Here is a 22,026-nt window from a genome sequence, read left to right as displayed (position 1 = left end):
TATACAGTTGTTTGTGTACAGAGAGAATAGCAGGGGTGATAAGACACATCCTTGTGGGGCACCAGTGTTCAGAACCCTGGGTGAAGACACATTGTTCTGGATCTTAACACACTGTGTCCTGCAGGACAGAAAGTTCAGTAACCACTGACAGAGTGAAGGATTTGCTCCCATGGACAGGAGAGAATTGTACAATGTGACAGGCAGGATGGTATTGAAAGCTGAACTAAAATCAATGAACAGTACACGGGCATAGGTGGACTTAGAATCAAGATGTTGCAGAATGAAATGTGTGCAGAGTGAGACTGCATCGTCCACTCCCCTATTTGCCCTGTAGGCAAATTGGTGAGGGTCTAGCGTGATATGTGACAGGTACCTACAGACTAGACGTTCAAAGATTTTCATTACAACAGAAGTGAGTGCAACAGGCCTATAATCATTGAGACAGGTAATGTTAGTTTTTTTGGGCACTGGGATGATCAGAGCTGATTTAAAGCATGCAGGTACCATTGTACTGTTAAGGGACCAGTTGAAGATGAAAGTGAGAATAGGAGCAAGCTCGTCTGCACAGTTCTTAAGTGTAGCTGGTGTCACGCCATCAGGCCCAGCAGCTTTGTTGGTGTTCTGTTGCCGCAGTAGTCTACGAACATCATGCTCCGTGATGGAAGGGGGGGAATGTCCCACCCCGAGAGGGTGAGGGAGAGTGCTCGCCTGGGCACTGTTCTCAAAGCGGCAAAAAAAGTCATTAAGCCGCTCTGGCAGGGAGGGGTCACAGTCAAGGATATGTTGTTTAGTCTTGTAGTCGGTGATCGCCTGTAGGCCCTGCCACACACCCTTGATGTTGTGATCTTGAAGTTTGCCTTCAAGTTTGACTCTGTAGTTGGATTTTGCTGTGTCTATTGCCTTCTGGAGTTTGTATTTGAGAAGTTTGTATTGCTCTTTGTCCCCACTTTTAAAAGCGTCATTTTTCTCCTTGCAGAGGCGCTTAACTTCCTTGTTGAACCAAGGCTTGTTGTTACAGAAGATGGTAACAGTCTTAGTGGGGATGCACACAGACTCACAGAAACAGATGTATGACATTATGCAGTCAGTGAAAGAGTCAATATTGTCTGACTCAGCTGTAAACACCATCCAGTCAGTGATATGAAAACAGTCTTGTAGCATGTCAATAGCCCCAGGAGAGCTCCTCTTGACTGTCTTGGTCTTAGGTTTGGATGTCTTAAGTCTCTGTCTGTACTTAGGAACAAGAAATATGGTGTTGTGGTCAGACTCACCGATAGGGGCTCTGACTAAAGCCTGATACGCCTCCGGTATGGAGGAGTAGCACTGGTCCAATGTTTTGTCCAGCCTGGTGGGGATGTGGATCTGAGGCTTGTATCTTGGGAGAGCTTTCTGCATGGAGACGTGGTTGAAGTCGCCAAGCACCAGAACGACCGAGTCAGGGTTGGAGTTTTCCACGGAGTGAACGTGGTCAGCTAGTTGTTGTGAGGCTGAAGCTGCCGCCGCGCTCGGAGGGATGTAGGCTGCACACAGGATGATGGAGGAGATTTCCCTTGGCGAGTAGAAGGGGATACACTTCACAGAAAGATGCTCCAAATCAGGAGAGCAGCCGGACGATAGAGGTTTGGTGTTTGTACACCATTTCTGATTGATGTATATACCAACACCGCCGCCGCGCTGCTTCCCCGAGTCACTGGTGCGGTCCGCCCGGTGGAACGAAAAGCCCTCCTGTTGTGAAGCCGCATCTGGGATGTTTGCATTCAGCCAGGTTTCTGTCAGACAGATGGCAGCACAGTCTCTGAAGTCCCGTTGAGAGAGAATGAGGGAGGTGAGCTCGTCCTTCTTGTTTGCTAACGAGCGAACGTTGGATAGAATGAGACTCGGCAGGGCTAGTTTGTGACCCCGGCGTCTCAGCCGAGCGAGTGCTCCTCCTCGCCTGCCCCTTTTCTTCGACAGATGTTTCGGTCGTCCTCGAGAAAGATTAGATGGAAAATCCAAAACGGGGGGCTGTGAAACTGGCATATTGTCCCGAATGTACATGAGTTCGGCTCTGTCGTACCGAATAAGTCCATTGCACGATCCCAAAAATACACAAAACACCAAATAAACAAGACAAACAAAGAGCAATACCGAGTCGCCATAGTACGGCGCCATCTTGTCCTATTTGGGTGGAGTTAGGGTAAAGGGTTGGACTATTTGAGTTGTGTATTTTCAAAATCTGCCGGCCATATCGTGAATCCCATACCCAACCTTTAATAGAGATGTCATAATGAGTTAGGCCTAATTTGACGTGCTGTTTGAACCATTTAGATCAGTGAAAGGTGTAACAAATAGGTAAGCTTTATCAGAATAGCAAAGGCAACTGTATAAGTACCACAAAGGCTAATGCAATAAACAGTTTATTAATTACTTCTAAACTGAACAGGTACGTCTTTCACGTTCAATATTGTCATCATGATGTTGTTTTTAAGAAACATTCAGTAGCCCAATCTGAAGTAGTCTCTACAATGCACACAGGGTAGCCCACAGTGTAACATGTACTGTAATGTTCACACAGTTTATTGGTTGGTTAAACAAACTAACTAGCACACAATGCTACAATCTGTAAGTGCAGGTCAAAACATTTCAAATCAATTTCTTAAATTAAAGCCTAGTCTACCCTTTTTTCTATAATATCTTAATCTGAAATAGTGTGTGTCTCAAGCGCCTTTAATCGCTGTTCCGGGTGAAAGGTTTTTTGTTTGTTTGTTTTTAAGGGATCAGTAGTTTATTTACTTAACTAGTAGACTCAAGGTGACTGCACTGCAGGTTGTCTATTGAACATAGGAGGCAATCGTTGTCATTTTTAAGCAATGCTGCCTTCATTGTTATTCATGTGAGGAGTTTGGTGACCACAGAGGACCAAAAGGTAGGCTACAGAGAGGTTAATCCTCTAAAATAAGAGGCAATACTTTTTAAGCAATGCTGCCTTCATTGTTAGTCATGTGGACAGTTTCTCTGAAAATCCAGAGTTCTCGCGAGAGCACTCTGACAATGATGCTCATTACCCCTGTCCTTTGAGCCGAACTGTACCAACCACATTGTGTATCTGATATAGACGGGTAGAGGAGAGCTCAACAGATGGTGACAGCACTGCAACGGCGAAGTCCGGAATCAGTCAGTAAACATTGGTCGTAGTGTTATCCAATTGCATGCAGTGATATTTTCAAACGTGTGCTTGGTGCCGCCCCTCAAATTGGGCCATTTTCATAGTCAGACCTTAAGTTGTTTTTTAGATTTGGGTCTGGATTTCAGGCTAGTGAAGAGGATTGTGGCTGCAAAGAAACCTAAAGGCATAGAGAGGTTAACCCTCAAGGGTCAAAGCTATTTCCAGAACAATCTTCCTACCTTTATTTTTGAGCTCATATCTAGGCCATTATGTGGTCAATGTATGTATGATTTACCTTGTTCTTTTATGTTTTATTTATTTAGGACAGTCTAGGCTACACCTGGCATTATATGATGTGATAATACTTTATATTTCTTACTCATATTTCTTGTAGGAAAAAACATTTTGTGTCTTGCATGCATGTCACCAAAGCATGCCAATACTTCATACTTGTGTGGGGAGACTGTCTGTAATTTGCCAATATACAAGTTATCATGGTGGTGGGGTTTAAGGAACACAACAACCAGAAAGACTGGCAGCTTTACCCCCTATCCCCTACAACCACGCCAACAGTGGGCAGGAAAAACTCCCATATTCCAGGAGGAAACCTTGAACCTGACTTAATAGGGCGAGTCCGCATGCTTCTGGCTGCTGCAGCTCCAATGGCAGCAGTTGGATGTAGAATAACCTCAGAAAGTAGTCTACAAGATAAGATGAGTTAACTAAAAGCTCTCTTACAGGGGAGTTACACCAGGCGCATAACTGAAGCGTTCCGTTTGCAACGTGTATGCTGCAGCAGTTAATAATCACTATAAACAATGGAAGTAGCTACACCAGATGAGACAGTGGCACGTATGTTCGAAAAAAATAGACCTGTCTTCTGAAATGGATTTTACGCAGTTACGCGTCTGGTGTAGCTCCCCTGTTACATTGCAGTGGTATGTTTTCTGGTCTTTCTTAAAGTGTAACTGCACCTAAAATATGTTTTTGAGCTGTTGATTGATTGAAATTACTCATAAGTGGTGACCTACACTAGTACCAGGGTTGATATTGACAAAAATCGTGTTTCCCGAGAAAAGTAACATTTCGTGTGATTTTGTATTGGAGACATAGCTCTCCACGCCTTCTACAGGTTGAAACATGCCATGGCATTTTGGTCCAAAATGCTATTGGAATGCTGACGTAATCCTGCACTTCTCTGGCGAGTCTACGTCACCGGGTCGTTACAAATTAGGAATGAAACGCCCCAACACCTGCTGCCCTGATTAGCCTACCTGTGATAAGCATGTCTGCAGCACTCATTCCCAGATTGACATGAAATCACCATGGTTGATTGGTTGCAGCAGAGCTGCACTCCCTTCCAAATTTCAGAACGTCCAGCCCATTTTGAAAGAAATGTGAAGTGGGTGGAGTTATGGGGAGCAGTTACACTTTAAAGATATTCACTGAATTTGCATGCTTGGTGAGAGGCAGGGTGTTCCATGTGGTGCATAATGGATAAAAACAGCTTCTCTACTTTGGTTTTGGAGCACTTTAGGTACAACTAAAAGATTAGACGATCTAAGTTTCCTTTGCGGTTGATACAATATTAAAAGCTCAGAGTTATATGAAGGTGCCATGCCATAAGGAGCTTTGTTAGTAATTCACATAACCTTAAAATCAATTCTTTAGGAAACAGGAAGCCAGTGTAGTCTAGCCACAGAGTTCTATAACAGTTTCAATTTCTTTATATGTTTTTAGGAGAGAGCAGTAACAAGTGCGTTGCAGTAGTCTAACCTGCTAGTGATAATGGATTTTTTTTTCTGCATCTTGTTGAGATAAAAAGGGCCGCACTTTGCCAATGTTTCTCAGGTGGAAATAGGCTGCAGTTTAACATATGAACAGCTCTAATCCCTGTTTAAGGTAAAAATGTTTTTTTTTGGTTTGTTTGTTTTCAAGGGACCAGTAGTGCATCTAGTATACGGCGGCAGTACAAGACAAGGTTGTCTATGGCTCATGAACATGTTAGGGAAATAAGGGGAAATACTTGCCATTTTTGTGCGCTTGCACATTCAGTTAATCTTGAAGATTCGTTGACGAGAAACCAACTTTTCCGGTTCTCTAAAAAGCAATGCTACCTTCATTGTTATGTGAAGAAACAAAAAGGCATAGAGAGGTTAACCCTCAAGGGGTCAAAGCTATTTCCAGAACAATCTTCCTACCTTTATTCTTGAGCGCTTATCTTGCCCATATGGTCCATTTATACATGAGTTATCTTTATACAGTATTGCATGTACTGTATGTCACCAAAGCATGCCAAGAGAAATATTTTTTTCATACTTGTTTAGAGGGTATTGTTTGTTATTTGTCAATATACAAATCAATCAGTTTTTTTTCATCCATTTTTTTTCACTTGAGTAATGTTCTGTCAAGGATTCCCAGGACACTGAAAGACCGGGTGCACGAAACTTGGTTGGCATGTAGCCCCACAAGGATATCACAGAACCATTGTTTTTCTTTTTAATCCGTCGCTCCCCCACCAGACTGGACTCCCTAGAATGAGGGTAGGGTGGACACAGTTTTCTGTGAATATCTCGAGAATGGTAGGGCCTAGGGGTCATGTTAACCCATCCCATAACCACTCATTTAATGTAAAGTACCACCTAGTCAGAAATGAAAAAGTAAAAATAAGGCGCACACTCACACACACAGACGCACGCACATGCACAAAGACACACACATACACACACACACACAGTAGACAGGCAGACATACACAGAACAGCTAGCCTAATTTTACAGAGGAATACTTAATATTTTTGGATTCAGTAGGGTCTGCTGTTTATTTTGAAACAGAGCAATATAGAAAAAAACAATGACAACAATAATATGTCAGTTGACCAACTGGAGTAGGCTAACACAGACATTCTTGCTATTCGTCCCTCCAAAACTAACTTTCTGACAAAAGGCTGGACATTTGAGTGACCACTGTTATGACTGATGAGTAAAAGCATAACATTCATTCAGGGCTCTAATACACATTCCTGAATAAGGATGACATCACTCTATTACCTCATGGCATATTAGCTATAGAGTACATCAAAACATCAGCAAAAAAACATCTTGACCTAAAACAAACAACGTAACAAAAAACATAGTCCATTTCACACTGCAAGCAGGCAGGCAGACAAGCAAACAAGGCAAGAGAGACAGCAATGAGCTTTTTTATAAACATGAAATGTGCTTGCGGTCTAGTCACCCTCTCCATTCCACCATACAGGTTCACAGGTAAATACTCATTCATCACTTCACTGGCTTCAGCTACACCCATGACCATGACCCTCTACTGTACACCGAAACAACATAAAGGACAAACAGTTCATAGGTCATAGGTCATGACATATGGCCACTGTAAAACTGTGTCATTGTTTTGTTGATTGCTTGAGCTGGTCCAACATTAGTGGTTCTGAATGCATGAAGATGTATTCTCTTCTCTAGCCAGTTGGTGGCAGTGTTGAGTTGTGTTGGTAGCTGTTGACTGCTGGGGTCACAGTGATGTGGTGTAATCTCCAAATGCACCTTAAATTGCAGTAATACGGTTTTCTGTAATTCATTAATTTAAAACCTTACCCTTTAAAACATAAACACAACATTATCATAATTTCCTTTGACGTTATACTTATTACTTATACGTTGACGTTATACTTTTTACTTACACATTTACTTTTACTGTGATCAAAAGTAGCCGACTGAGCCAAGAGTCACACAACCTCCTTCACAAGAGTCTATTCAAGAGTGCACTTTAAGTGCTTGGTCTTCCTGTTCATTCACAAAAAAAAAAAAACCTAACGACAGCCACACATCCATATCTCAACAGCCAGAGAAAGGTGCTGTCATGGTTGCTTGGGACTGCATCAGTCACAGGCTGTTTTTCACTCGGGTAACACCGGGCACAGGTCTCCGTTCCCACGCTGATCAAGCCAAGACCACAGACCCACCTCCAGAAAAGCAGCATTTGCAGGTGGAGGGTGTGCTGAAAACAGGTGCACTGCTGCTGACAGTTGAAGGCTTTAACCAGGGAAGCAGAAGCATTCGTTCCAGCTATATGTTTCCCTCCCGTCTGGCGGCAGTATGCATGAGTTAAGACAAAGGGGAAGAAAGTATGCACTGGTGATTGAAATGAGACATGCACTGTTCTTGAGAGAAGTCGTCGTCTGGTCACGTCTGAACGCATTATGCACAAAACGGCTTTTAGGAGGCACAGTTGCATAACTGTCTCCAACCTTAGTTAAGTGAAACAATTGTTAATTGTGTGGGGCTATGGAAGGGCGCTGGGGGTCTCGCTCTGATGGCGTACGATACAGGCATGGGGTCTCTGTTCTTCTCAGCAGCAGGATGTCAAAAGCGGTTAGAGAGGTTTACTACAAGAGAGTGAGAGGGGAACTGCACATACGGTCTGCACCGGTTCCTGCCGGCTTAGCCCTGGTTCTGGGCCTCCTGACTGGAGGTTGTTTTTCCAGAGCTGACAAGGTTGACTAGTTCAAACTACTCTTGTCATTGTCCGCCTTCGGGATTGGCCATGATGGTGTGGGGCATCTAAAAGTAGGGCGCAAGATGTTGATCTCCTGTCGAGTGGCTTCGTGGAGAGCTCCACATCTGTCTTGAGATGAGTGTAAACATACCCCCCAAGCCCTCTGCAAAACATGCGAGCACTCAGCACCAACCGCTTGCGCCACCAGTGGACCTTCCACCCTGGTGATCACAACCACCACAGACGAGTGTGTAACGGCCTGCCCCAGACAACTGTGAAACCCTAGACACTTATCCCCCCTCCCTCAGGACCAGCATAACTAGTGAGGACGTTGAGGCTCCATTTGGGTGTCCGAGCAGTTGGATGCATGTTGTTCAGTGACACAGCTGTGCTGCTCACTGTGAAGGCCTCCCACACACAGTGTTTGTCACTGTCTGTCACTATCACAAACACACACACACACACACACACACACACACACATACTTATTCCACCATGCATGACTGATCGATTTTTGTATTGATCATTTCAAAACAGGTCATTTATTTCACATGAAGCTCTACAGCTCATGTTATCATATAGTATATCTTTGGTATGTATTACTCTATACATTTCATGTTATTTAGCTGTTGAAACAATCCCACTCCAGGTCTTTGTAGCATCTCAATATGACTGGCATTCCCCATAAAGTTGGTGAATGCCAGCAGACTTGGGACTTTATGTCCATATTCTAGTTCTCTTCAAAACGTGTAGCTGCTGTCTTGCAAGTAGAGCACAGCTGCAGGTGACTGCACATGTGGCAATGCACAATACATTCCAATGAACTAAAACTTGAACATGTTCATTATACAGTACTGTCAGTATATCACAGCTAGTATTTCTGCTGTTGTTGTTTTGCTTTTATTTGGAAATCATAATTAAATCACTGCATCGCCAGACACTTTTTCAAATCTAATCCCAAAAGGCACTTTACAAAACCACTCCAGGTACTGGAAAGCATTACAAGGACATGAGGCTGAGTAAATCTCCCATTAGATTACCATAGTTTTCTTAATCTCTCCCACATGATCTCACCCACCTTGTGGTATTGAGCACAGTGACTCGCATGACTCAGAGAGCCGCTGTTTACAGCAAAATTTGAATTTATCAATGGGCATAACAGTTGATTTTGGTTTGCGTTGCTGATGGGCCCGGACTTGTCAAGGACCCGCACGACTTTCACCAAAGATATACTATGATAACATGAGCTGTACAGCTTCATGTCAAATAAATGACCTGTTTTTGAAATTATCAATACAAAACTCGATCAGTCATGCATGGTGGAATAAGTGTGTGTGTGTGTGTGTGTTTGTGTGTGTGTGTGTGTGTGTGTGTGTGTGTGTGTGTGTGTGTGTGTGTGTGTGTGTGTGTGTGTGTGTGTGTGTGTGTGTGTGTTGTGTGTGAAAGTCTGAGTGTTATGGAGTGCATGAAGAAATATGGGATATATAAAGTAGGCCTATGATAATTGCTGAAATATATTTTGTTTCATAATGAAAACAAATGTTAGTGATCATAGAATACATTTCTGAAACGATATGATGGTTTTGGGTGTCATTTGTTTTGTTTGAATTGGGACTGGGGATTGTGGGATATAGTAGGCCAAGTGAACATGCGTGTAAAACAGTAAACACGTTGAACTTGGACAATTTCAAAAGTGAACTGAAGTGGCTGCACCGTAGGTGCAATTAGGGCCCGAGCACCGATGCCCTATTGTTTTTGCTCAGATTATTATTATTATTATAGTGGAATCCTCATACCGGAAATGTTGTGCCCTTTTTCACCAACTTGGCATGCTCTGAAACTCTTGAAATTTGCCCTTCCCCCTTTTGCCTCTGCCCTCCCTCTCTCTCTCTCTCTCTGTCTCCCTATCATAGCCCCATGACCCCCTCTTTCCCATGCCCCACACACACATACACACTCTCTCACTCCCTTCCCATCCCCCATGTCTCTGTATCCCATCCCCTTTCTCTGAAAATAAAAATGAAAATAAATGGCCAGAGTCAAGAATGACAGTGTGATGCAAAGTAAAAGGTAAAGAAAAGATCATGTCTATAATGATTTTATTTGGGTTATATACTGTATGCATGTTATGCAGTGGTAGTAAGGAGGCCAACAGGTGATAACTCAACTTGAGGATGAGAGAAGGCACCACAATACTGTAACTTATTTGCAATGTGTGTGTCACATTGCAAATATGACACACATTTGAGTCTGCCAATGCAGACTCAAAGCAAGCACAATATATTAATTTTCATATTAAATAGTAGGCCTACTATAGAATCAATTGAGAAAAGTTTGATAGTGACCTTAACATATCGTTCTGGGTTTTGCCCTATCTATACAGCTAATAAGGAAACAGAATTATATTTGGACAAGGTGAACTTCTCCCTGCAGAGGAATATAGAAAGGGGTGCTACAAGAAATTTCAAGTTTCTGGCAAACAGATTCCGCATATTTGCGGCAAGGTCATATTTTCAAATGCAAATTATGTGGTTAACTTTTGGCAATATTGTATGGAATTTTTTTCTGTTAAGGATTTGCATAGCATAGCATATGGCAATAGCCAGGACTGGTTTCTGTGGTCGGAGCCTTTTGTTCTGTGAACTTGCACAGGCAAACTTGCTCATCACTGAAATACTGTAAAACCAGTATTTGACCACCTTTGATCAGTTGGAGCAGTTTCATTTCCCTGTTGTTGAGATTAAGAGTTTCAGGCAGACACAACAATCTTGTTTGGGATGTGTTCAATTATTGGGCTATAGGCTCGGTTTCCAGTGTTGTGCATGAACGAGTTCAAAAGATTGATTCATTGAACACGTTCATTTTTCTGACAACGTTGAACTGAACACAACACATTTATAAATAATGAATTTGAACGTGAATTCGCTCAGATTGTGTGAAATGAACGACGAACGTCACTGTTGAGGTCCAATTAAACGTTACAAAATTTGTTTTGTCCAGAGAAGTCGTGACACTATCTGCTGGGATTTTGGAAACAGCAGCATGTCGTTGTCACACTCACTGCCCACGGGCGCCACTCCTAAACTACAGCTTGAGCTTTGCACTACATTACCATTGGCTACATTACCCATGATCACGTTACGCATGATGCATTATATAGAACTGCTGCTATGTGAATGCAATCGCAGAAAAATTGGAAGTATAATGTGTGTTCAAAGAGCCCTACTAGTCTAGTCGTAATTTCTTGAACCCAGAAATGTTGAGTACCCTAAAGTTTTATTGCAGAAATGTCATCTATAGGCCTAATAGATGGAATTTAACTTGGTTGCCTAAAGTTGCACTTTGGGCAATTTGCATAATTAGCATAAATATATAGGCAATTAAGGTGAATAGGGTGCAGGTGAATAGGGTAAAAAAAATAAATAATAGATATCACTATGAAACTTTCTTAATTGGTTACTTGTGCTAAGATGAGAAAAAAATTTATTGCATGTTTTTTATATTTTAATGTTTACATATGCAAATGAGGCCATGTCTCATTAAACATGTGCTTATTTGCATACTGACAAAATCAGATTGTTTAATAATAAAGTCATGCTCAAAATATATTTTTCCAAGGGTAACATGTGTACTTGGGGTCTGAGTTGGTGAAAACCTTTAAGGAACCTGTCAGGAGGCAGTGTTGACCTATGGACAGACGGATTAAGAAATTAGGTGCTCCATGCAAAATAACTATAACAGCATGCACACACACGCAAACCTACAAGAACTGTACATAATATGCAAAATAACTATATCCAGCATGCACACGTACACAAATACACATTAACTATATACAAGAACTATACAACATATAAAATAACTATGACATTTTAAAGGCACAGGAGCAAGATGTTTTTGTACAGTCACAATTATGACAATTGGGATTAAATGGGTCAATGGGTTAACACTGCCTCCTTACCAGGTTACTTTAAAGGTTTTCACCAACTCAGCCCTCCAAGTATACATGTTTACTTTGGAAAAAATAAACATTTTGAGCCTGGCTTTATCACACTATCTGATTTTGTGCGTATGCAAATTAGAGCCTTTTTTATGAGGTATGGCCTAATTTGCATATGTAAACATTAAAATATAAAAAACATGCAATACATTTTTTCTCATCTTAACACAAGTAACCAACTGAGAAAGTTTCATAGTGATATCTATTATTTATTTATTTTACCCTATTCACCTGCACCCTATTCACCTTAATTGGCTATATATTTATGTTAATTATGCAAATTGCCCAAAGTGCAACTTTAGGCAACCAAGTTGAATTTCATCCACTAGGCCTATAGATTACATTTATGCAATAAAACTTTAGGGTACTCAACATTTCTGGGTTTACTATTGGGCCTATGGGGATTACGACTAGACTATACTACAGTATCAGTTCCATCGCTGCAGGTAATGCAGCAAGGCTCCTCCATACTCCTGATGTAAAAATTAGCTTCCGTTGTCAGGCAGACAGAGCGGTCGCATATATTAGGCAAAACAAAGTCCAATTTGCGGACATTCTAAGTTAGATGAGAATGAGAATAGCCTACATTCCGCATATGCTTCACGTCTGAATGTCCGCTGCTGTCAGGAACAGATTTTCATTAAAATGAACTGAACTTAAACTAGTTCAAAATTAAAAATGGTACCTGTGGAATTGATAACTCTACTGAGACACAGACCTCTGGCCTAGGGTGTGGCTCAGGGACTCTATAGCGCCACCTAGCACGTTGTCTGTTGTGGTTGACACCACATTCATGGAAATGGCCCAGATTTAGTGAGCATATGTGTTGTATGAATCTGAACAAGTTTTACATTTCAACTACATAGTAAAGATGAACAGAATTTAAGTTATGTGAGATTTCATGTATTTTGAAACACTTCTCCTAGACGGTTTGTCGAAATCATGTCGTTTCAGCAGTAAAATGATCTTGAGGGGTTGCCCAAGAGAAATTGGGACCAGATTTTTGAATTTCAAAAGTATATTGAAATGGCGAAGGTTTGAATCCAGGCATCTTATAAAAGAAACAGGAAGTTGGCGTTATAGGCAGAAAACAGTGACTAATTTGGATGAAATTAAATGGAGTATTAGTTAGTGTGTTTGTAGTGACAGTCAAGTTTTGATGTGCCATTAATTCTGTCACTCAATAGCGCATTAATGATCGTGGTTGACACACAGTTTTACCTAAAATATTATGAAGTGAGTTTACAAATATTTATACTCATATGAACCTATGCTATGGTCTCAAATATCTGCTCCTTGCTGCCCGCGCGTGTTACACACAGAACTACTTTCAAACACACACACATTACACACAGGCGAGCTTCCCAGAGAACTACATTCAAGCACACACACATTACACACGCGCAAGCTTCCCAGAGAGACACGCACACACACATCCTCGCCCTTCCCCCTTTTGCCTCTGCCCTCCCTCTCTCTCTCTCCGAATCCCTATCTTAGCCCCATGACCCCCCTCCTTCCCATGCCCCTCCACACACATACACACTCTCTCACTCCCTTCCCATCCCCCATGTCTCTGTATCCCAGCCCCTTTCTCTCCCTTCCTGATACGAGTAAAAATCATGAAAATAAATGGCCAGAGTCAAAAATGTCAGTGTGATGCAAAGTAAAAGGTAAAGAAAAGATCATGTTTATAATTTTTATTTGGGTTATATATTGTATGCATGTTATGCAGTGGTAGTAAGGAAGCCAACAGGTGATAACCCAACTTGAGGATGAGAGAAGGCACCACAATCCTGTAACTTATTTGCAATGTGTGTGTGTGACAACACGTTGGTTAAGAGATCTGAAACTTTCCTTAATATTAGATAAAGATTAAAGAAGGGTTAAGAACACTCTGTCATGCTGTCTATTGTGATTGACACATACATTCACAAAAATGAACCAAATTTGGTGGGCTTGTTTGTTATTGCTATTGCTAGTCAAAGACAGAGCTCTGTCCTAGGGTGTGGCTTAGGGACTCTGTAGCGCCACCTAGCGCGTTGTCTATTGTGGTTGACTCATAAATTCACAAAAATGAACCAAATTTGGTGGGCTTGTGTGTTATTGCTACCGCTAGTCAGAGACAGAGCTCTGGCCTTGGGTGTGGCTAAGAGACTCTATAGCGGCACCTAGCCTATTGTCTGTTGTGGTTGACACATACATTGATGAAAATTAACCACATTTGGTGAGCATGTGTGTTGCTCATGCACATTCCCACCAACAAGTAGGTGTTGCTTTGTTAGATTCCGAAATGTCACGGGTCCGCACCGCAGGTGCTCGGGCCCGCCATCGTCGCTTGCGGCTATTTCTAAATTAAAACTGCGAAGTTCAGTGGGACAGTAATCTCTAGACTCGTCGAGTCGATTTGTCGGGAAATGCATCCAGTGATGTAGCCTAAGTGAGCCTTCATATTTGGGGTATGTGCAGTCATAATTTGTATTCAGTGTTTTTATGTGTTATGGTCCGCCGTCACCAATGTTTTTTTTTTTTTTTTTTTTTGATGCGTTATGGTGCGCCTGTTTGATCAACTGTTCGCGACACAGGGGACACCTTGTTAATCTTTTTTAAGGACCCGATGTTTGCTCTATATTACGCCATTGGCCGTGGTTTGTCATCATTAAACACATCTTATGACACACTTACAGCAGTAGGCTTAAGTCATTGCATATTCATTGTCATAGTCGATGTTTTTGTTCCCTGTGGAGTGAGCATGCACAACACCCGTTTATGATTTTATTTGATCTACATAGACTTTGTCCTGAGTGCCATGTTTTTGCACTCTGTAAATTGTATTTTAACATTTAGAATGAAGCAGGTGTATTTGCAATAGATTATTACATTTGTCTAATCTATCTCCGAGGTTAGTAGTCTTATTATTTCCCGAGGGGATAAATCAAGTATGTATTATGTTTATGTTAATAAGTGGAATATTGACAATATGTGTTTCTCTTTGGCCTTTGTTATCTTATGCTACTTTGTTATGGTTGGCTCAATGAATATGACAGAATGAAGGACCTTCGATACACTTTCATTGCAACATAATGGGTTGCAATAGGGTAGCCTGTTTTGAATCATGTAGTGAGCTACTTTTATTGTTTGGTCAATAGGTTAAACAATAGTATATACACTTTGACAAACAATTTTACCGCTAGTCATAAAAGGGGACTCTAACATACACACTATCTTCATATGAGATAACCGTCGTTTCAAGAAACACCAATTAAATATTCACCTGAATTGCGCAAGTGAGGCCAATTAACCAGTATGACCCTCCCCTTACCATGAGAGGATGTCTTTAGAAACGCTCCCACTCAAGCTTTATATCTGCCTGTGAGAAACGGAAGTCGGACTAATCGGTGCTGAAACCTTTCTTTCACAGAACTTTAAAATCTGCATCTTTGGATCTGTTCATTTCCCACAGGCTGGTCCATTCTAATAATCCCCAACCCGCAGCTTCAACTGTTGTTCTTACATGATATATTGACGGAGTCTTGAAATCCGGAGATGGAGAAGGACGCGAGACCATCCTGGGATAACCCAATGCAATTTGTCCTGGCCTGTGTGTCATACGCAGTAGGACTTGGAAACGTCTGGCGCTTTCCTTACCTCTGTCAGATGCACGGTGGAGGTATGCGATCTCTTAACCACTTGCCCTGTGTCTATGAATTGTAAAACCTCGTGACAGGTACCGATTTGAATGATTTACGCATATTCTAATAACAATACAAAAAGCCGTTTGTATTGCTGTGTGATCGCAAACAGGCTATTAGGCTTAACATTTTAATGAATCCTGAGGCAATGAGACGTGTTGATGAGACGCAATGAGGATACAAATTAGTTGTAGAAAAGACTGAAAGACCCTCTCTGCTTAGAGGGAAGACATATAAAATCATAATCATGACCATATGCTACCCATGCCATTTTTAAATGTATTTATTCCAAGGGCATTTCTAGGCATTGCACAAGCAGGTTGATTTTGCCTGGAAATGGCATACATGACACATTAACACATGGCAAAACATGTTGTGCAAGAGATAAAAGAAAAAAAAAACATTTTAGGGAGCTCCTGAATGCTCATAGATAGACCTACCTAGGCTTAGAGATCTTCTAAAATGAATTATGACTGTAACATTCGTATATTAGAATATACATATATGGTAACACGTAGAATTCAGACAAGCAATACACTGAAAACTGTTGTGGTGGTTATGTGATTTAAATAGGCTATGGAGATCGCCATGCAGAGACAGATACTTACATATGTCTGCATAGGCTCCTTGCCACTGGAGTGAGCTTTATGCATCCATGTATTTTTAACACCCCCAAGTAACTCTTGCTGTTGCTAACTACCAGTTAACTACAGTATGTGAAATATCAGCACTTGCAGTCAGAGTAGGCCCATAGTTAAACTTAGGTCCAGAAAAGTTCCCCTGTTTTACATGGAATGGGTAGAGATGTGCAGTTGTGGAATGTAGAATGCTCGAATCAATCGACGAACAAAAAGTAACAGAGGTCTTAAAAACGCACATTCTTGATGCCCTATGTCCCATACGTTTTATATGCAGCAAGTGTAAAGATGATGATACACATGGCACAACAATACTATTTTCAGGAAAATCAGAACGCATGAAATTAGTTATGTGTTTGCCCAAACTTGCCCCATATATCGTCACCTTAACTGCACATGTGAACAACTTGTTTTTCCATTTCTAATCTGTGATTAATTAGTCAGCAAAAAGTGATTTGTGCGAAATCTTCAAATATTCCACTCTGATTACACTCAAAGTAATCTGCTGTTTACCACCAAGTGCTTTCATGGGAAATGCACTGTAGACTGAGGCCCTGAGGCAGGTAAATGAGTTGGAGGGACACCGCGCCACAGGAGTCATGGCCACACACTGTTTAATTGGCAGTTATGTAGTTGACAGCAACAGCACCCCCCCCCCCCCCCCCCATTCATAGCTGTGACTGCTAATGAGCGTTTCCATTGACTGGGACTCTAGAACAGCTTAATCTACTGTACCTCGACCTGCACTGGGCTTTAAGGGTCACTGAGCTTGCCTCTCGCTCAGCCACTCCAGTCAAACATCAAGGAAATGAGAGAGGATTGAAAAAAATAGATAGAGATGGCAAATCTATTCAAGGCCTATTAAGAGAAATTGGCGCTGAATGAATGTTTGGTAGTGCATAGTAACTGTTAACTGTGTTTTGGTTATTGATGTTGTGTTATATTTATAATTATTTTTAAGTTATTTTGGAAATTCAAATGAGAAGAGAAACAGATTTGGTGGTATCCTTGTAATAAGTGCATGGTGCTCAGGTTAAAAGATGATGATGATGATATGATACATAGTTTGATTATGTTTTACTTTTTACGTGAATTTTGTATTCTATTTAAAATTCAATTAAAACATGTACATTTTGAATATGGATGATAGTTCCAAAATCACTGAGTAATCACGATTAATAATCGTGATCTCACTATTGAACAAAATGATTATGGTAATGATTTTTACCATAATCGAACAGCCCTAGTACATTGTGTCACTGTGTTTGAAATAAATCTTCCCTTTGATCGCTTGCTGGGGGGGGGGGGGGGGGGGGGATACCTGTGCACAATACCTGTACCATCATTAGGCCTAATGGAAAGTGATGAATTGGACTGTTACGCAGAACAGCATGTTAGATAAATGAGAGCGTAATGAAATGTTGGCAAGATACAGTATAGTCCTGAATTAGTCTACAGACTATAAACGACAGACTAATTATAATTGATAACTGATTTATGCACTGATATCAACGAGTCTGATATCAAACTTACGTTTTTAATCTACTGATAAATATCCCTGTAAATGATGTGATAAGATGTGCGAAAGAGCTAAATGTGTGTATGTGTGTGTATGTGTGTGTGTGTGTGTGTCTGTGTGTGTGTGTGTGTGTGCGCATGTGTCTGAAGGGGGCTTCATGATACCTTACTTGTTGATGCTGATACTGGAGGGCATTCCTCTGTTTTACATGGAGCTGGCTATCGGACAGAAGATGCGCCTCGGAAGCATTGGAGCATGGAGCGCCATCAACCCTTATCTGGGGGGTGTGGGTGAGTTGGAGCACATACCCATGGGCCAGATTCACTTTCACATTCACATATGCATGTGAAGAGCCTGAGGCAGTAACAAACAAAATGACAGACAATCAATCAAGGCCAAGGATCTTATATAACTTTCTTGAGCTTGGGTGCATTGTTATATACCGTATATACCCGAGTATAAGACGACCCTGTGTATAAGACGACCCCCCCATTTTCCAGACTTATTTTTTTTCTGTTGAAAAATCTGGTTTTCAACAGAAAATTATTTGATTTGATTTGATTCTAGTGATAATTCATTGGAAGAAAACATTTGAACACCATTCATTAAATATTTGGATTAATTTATCCATGAGTGGGCATTTTTTTAGTCATTATTTCGGTGCTCGCCACCTCTGAACGTTACATTCCGTGACTCCAAATTCTTTGGCAGCTTTCAACACCATCAAGTGAATTCATAACACTGTCACTAATAATAAGCCTATTGCATTAGCACCCTCTACTGTTTCCCCCGCTTTCTCCCTTTCTCCCGTGATTTTGTCTAGACTATATGGCGAATATAAGACGACCCCCCCGTTTTTCAGCCTATTTTTAGGACAAAAACCTAGTCTTATATTCAGGTATATATGGTAATCACACAGTTACCTACAGAACAGGTACGGTTACTATAGACACATTGACTAAGATTCCAGCCCTTTTTCATCAGGGATGAGTTAGTTGGGAATGTCAGATATGTCACAGGAAGTTCAGTGTGAGATGCCTTTTTCATACAAGTCAGTTCTTGAGCGAATGACTAGGTTGAGAAGAGGATGATGAAGAGTTGTTAATCAAATCAACAAAGAAGCTTGTAGCATTGAAGTGTTGTGCCGTGTGTGTGTGTGTGTGTGTGTGTGTGTGTGTGTGTGTGTGTGTGTGTACCAAGGAAAAGAATGATCTAACTCTTCCCAAAAATCTCCCCGCATAGGTATTGCAAGTGTTGTAACGTCAATGTACTTGTGTCTCTACTACAACGTCATCAATGCATGGAGCTTCTGGTATCTCTTCCATTCATTCCAGGTAAGTCTGAATAACTGTGAAGCTAACTGTCTAGACAAAGAAGATTTTAATACATATTTTTGACTCAGATTGAATGGACATGTGGTTCGGAAAATTAACAAAGGGCTCCTTGTCAAAGGCCTTCAACGAAAATGTGTCTTCCTTTTGAAAATCAGTAATCTACTTGTCACCATTTTTTGAATTAGTTGTCTCCTCATAAGTCCTTTGGTAGTATGCACACATTCACAGTCATAATTTTGTCCAAGGGTCATGCTCCATTTCAACTTACTTTAGATTTAATTATTTATATTTGACAAACATTAGTCAACTGCTTGTTACCATAAGGAAATATTGCAACTTTTTTTCAATTCAATTAAATTCAAATATGCTTCATTGGCACGACAAGCCATAAGATGCATTGCCAAAGCGTTCACAGAAATACAGTAATAATAATAATTACAATAATCAATAATCTCTCAATAATCAATAATCAAATCAATCTCTCTCTCTCTCTCTTACACCCTGGCCGGATCGCCAGTCGGTGCTTCCGTGGGCTGAATGTCCGGTGAACAGCAACCAGACAGGGTATGTAGAGGAGTGTGAGCGTGCAACGCCGACTCAGTACTTCTTCTACCGGGAGACGCTAAACATCTCTCCCACCATCGATGAGAATGGAGGAGTGCACACAGGCCAGGCACTCTGTCTGGTCCTGGCCTGGATGATCGTCTACCTCTTCATTGTGCGGGGAGTGAAGTCCACAGGCAAAGTAGGTCTCTAACTTCATACACTGTGGAGCGGAGATACCAAGGCATTATTATTGTCGGTTTCATGGTTTATGTGTGCCTTAACATATGGCATTGTATGTATGGAAGTTAGTTCGTTTTTTCCTCATGAAGTGAATGCTTTGTAAATTCCATATAATATGACACGTGTGTGCTTTCTGCAGACTGACAAAGGTGCTTATTACACTTTCTGTGTATAGTAATTTTATAAAGTATTTCTTTGTTCTGTTATCGGTCCATTCTCTCACGGTCATGTAAATCACTGACCCAAACCTCACTGGACTTAGGTCCCCGCCTAGTCCAGTGAGGCCTGTCTTTGATCCACATGCACAAATATTTAGAATGACCGGCGCTAGTGTAGCTAGCGTGAAAGTCATATAGGGATTTTTTTTAAACTTCTACTTGCTGAATTTTTGTTCAACACATGAAACTTGGGGGGCATGCAGCCCCAATAGACTTACAGAAAACATTTGTTTGGTCCCTGGGGGCCACTCCACCCCCGTGCTGGCCCCCCCAAAACTCAAAAAATGCTGTTTTCCCGAAACTACCTGAACCGTGGCACCGAGGATGACAAAATGTTGGCATGTTAGTCTCAAGAGCCCGCATCCACTTAGCTTATAACCAGTCATTTGTGATTTGCACCCCCATGGTAAAAATGCAATATTATACTGCCTTAATTGCCCTTATCCTCCAATAAGATGTTAGGAACAAATTTCATGTGCATGATTAAACTGACATCGTCTGGGAGTATGCCAAGTTTTGTGGAATTTCATCCATGGGGGGCAATAAAATAAATACATTTTTGTGTACATTTAGTGACTGTACACCCATCGCCTGTAGATGGTGGTGTTGAGCAAAGGGTTGCTTGTTGCTGGATGATACTGTCACACACACACACACACACACACACACACACACACACACACACACACACACACACACACACATACATACACACACACATACGCGTATGCAGGAATACACTCGCACACACACAAACACAGACAAGCACAGACACACACACACACACACATACATATACACACACAGTGGACAGGCAGGCATATGCACGCATACACATGCACATAAAAACGTACACAAACACATGCACAAACACACAAACATGCACACACGCATACACTCCATTGCCCACACACTCACAAGTGAACATAATACACAGACACATAAAACACACACACAAATGCAGCTCCCCCCCCCCCAAAAAAAACACACTCACAAGCAAAAACTCACAGACAGAGAAGCACACATACACAAAAGCAAGCGCAGACTCATGCGCACACTCATTTACACACATAAAACTTGCAATAGAGGATGATGTAGGAGATGGAAATGACAAGTGTGATTTATTTTTGCAGAAAGAATGTGCAGGACTGAGCGCCGGTCATATTGCGTACCGCTTTGCGGTACATCTAGTATTGAAAATAGTATAAACCGATTAACCACTTACCAAAATAGTTGCTGTTTAATTTGATGATTGACAATTAATCAAATAATTGATTGAGTGTAAAAAGTGTTCTACTTGTAATTGTTTACAAATAAGCTCACGAGTCAAAGTCAAAGAGAAACTATTCATAATATTTATGTTACCATTTCTTGGAAAGGCCTACCTTATGTAAGCCTAAGGCAGAAGCTCGGGGGGCAAGGCCTTGCGCTGCTGTTTGCTGATCTTCAAAGTGGTCAAAGTGATAAATCATGTCTAGTAAATGTCCATGCAGTGGTTGTTACCCTGAAAGAAAAGTAAACAACATAATTGTGTAGGCGTGGCTGAATGTTAGGAAACCCATGCACCCAGCTAAGTGGGTCAAACTTCTGTTAACACCTCTGGTGAACTTTTGACCCTGTTCTATCTTCACAGGTAGTGTACTTCACGGCCACGTTTCCCTATGTCGTCCTCTTCATCTATCTCATCCGGGGAGTCACTCTGCATGGAGCCTTGAATGGTGTCAAGTATATGTTTACTCCTAAGGTAATGGAAGTTTATCAGTTCATCTACAGCACTTTGTTTACAGAAGGAAGGAACTCCAGTAATTAACTGTCACAAAACAGTTCACCTCAACACTTTTCTGACCATTCTGCCAGAAATGCATTTGTCAGGCCACACACTGATGTTGGATGAGGAGACTGGCTCTCAGTTTCCGCTCTCATTCATCCCAAAGGTGTTCTGTTGGGTTGAGGTCAGGACTCTGTGTAGGCCAGTCAAGTTCATCCACACCAAACTCTGTCATCCATGTCTTTGTAGACCTTGTTTTGTGCAATGGTGCACAGTCATGTTGGAACAGAAAGTGGCCACTCCCAAACTGTTCCGTTTGGTTGGGGTGCGCACATCCACAGAAATAGTCCAGGTGCTGGACAAAAGTATAGATAATGGAATGGATTGGTCCGCACACTGGGTAGGCTCCAAAAATACACT

The 22,026-nt window shown here is 41.4% G+C and overlaps 1 protein-coding gene across 5 annotated transcripts in view; it reads left to right on the top strand.

Moving 5' to 3' along the window:
* LOC134083082 (sodium- and chloride-dependent transporter XTRP3-like) overlaps positions 1-22,026 on the top strand; it is a 38,377-nt gene that overhangs the window by 7,173 nt on the left and 9,178 nt on the right. For 4 of the 5 annotated variants that reach the window (XM_062539207.1, XM_062539205.1, XM_062539204.1 and 1 more), the window contains 5 exons: positions 15,115-15,321; positions 17,650-17,790; positions 18,743-18,834; positions 19,352-19,583; positions 21,476-21,582. In XM_062539207.1, the coding sequence (XP_062395191.1) occupies positions 15,198-15,321; positions 17,650-17,790; positions 18,743-18,834; positions 19,352-19,583; positions 21,476-21,582 (696 nt within the window). In that variant the 5' untranslated portion in view covers positions 15,115-15,197. Of the gene's footprint in view, positions 1-2,791; positions 2,906-15,114; positions 15,322-17,649; positions 17,791-18,742; positions 18,835-19,351; positions 19,584-21,475; positions 21,583-22,026 lie in introns of those variants that run through there. The other variant, XM_062539208.1, reaches the window with a different exon arrangement.

The sequence above is a fragment of the Sardina pilchardus genome, chromosome 6, assembly GCF_963854185.1.
Source record: "Sardina pilchardus chromosome 6, fSarPil1.1, whole genome shotgun sequence".
NCBI classification, from domain to species: Eukaryota; Metazoa; Chordata; class Actinopteri; order Clupeiformes; family Clupeidae; genus Sardina; species Sardina pilchardus.
The sequence above is the reverse complement of the archived record's forward strand: the minus strand, read 5'-3'. Positions and strand labels throughout refer to the sequence as shown.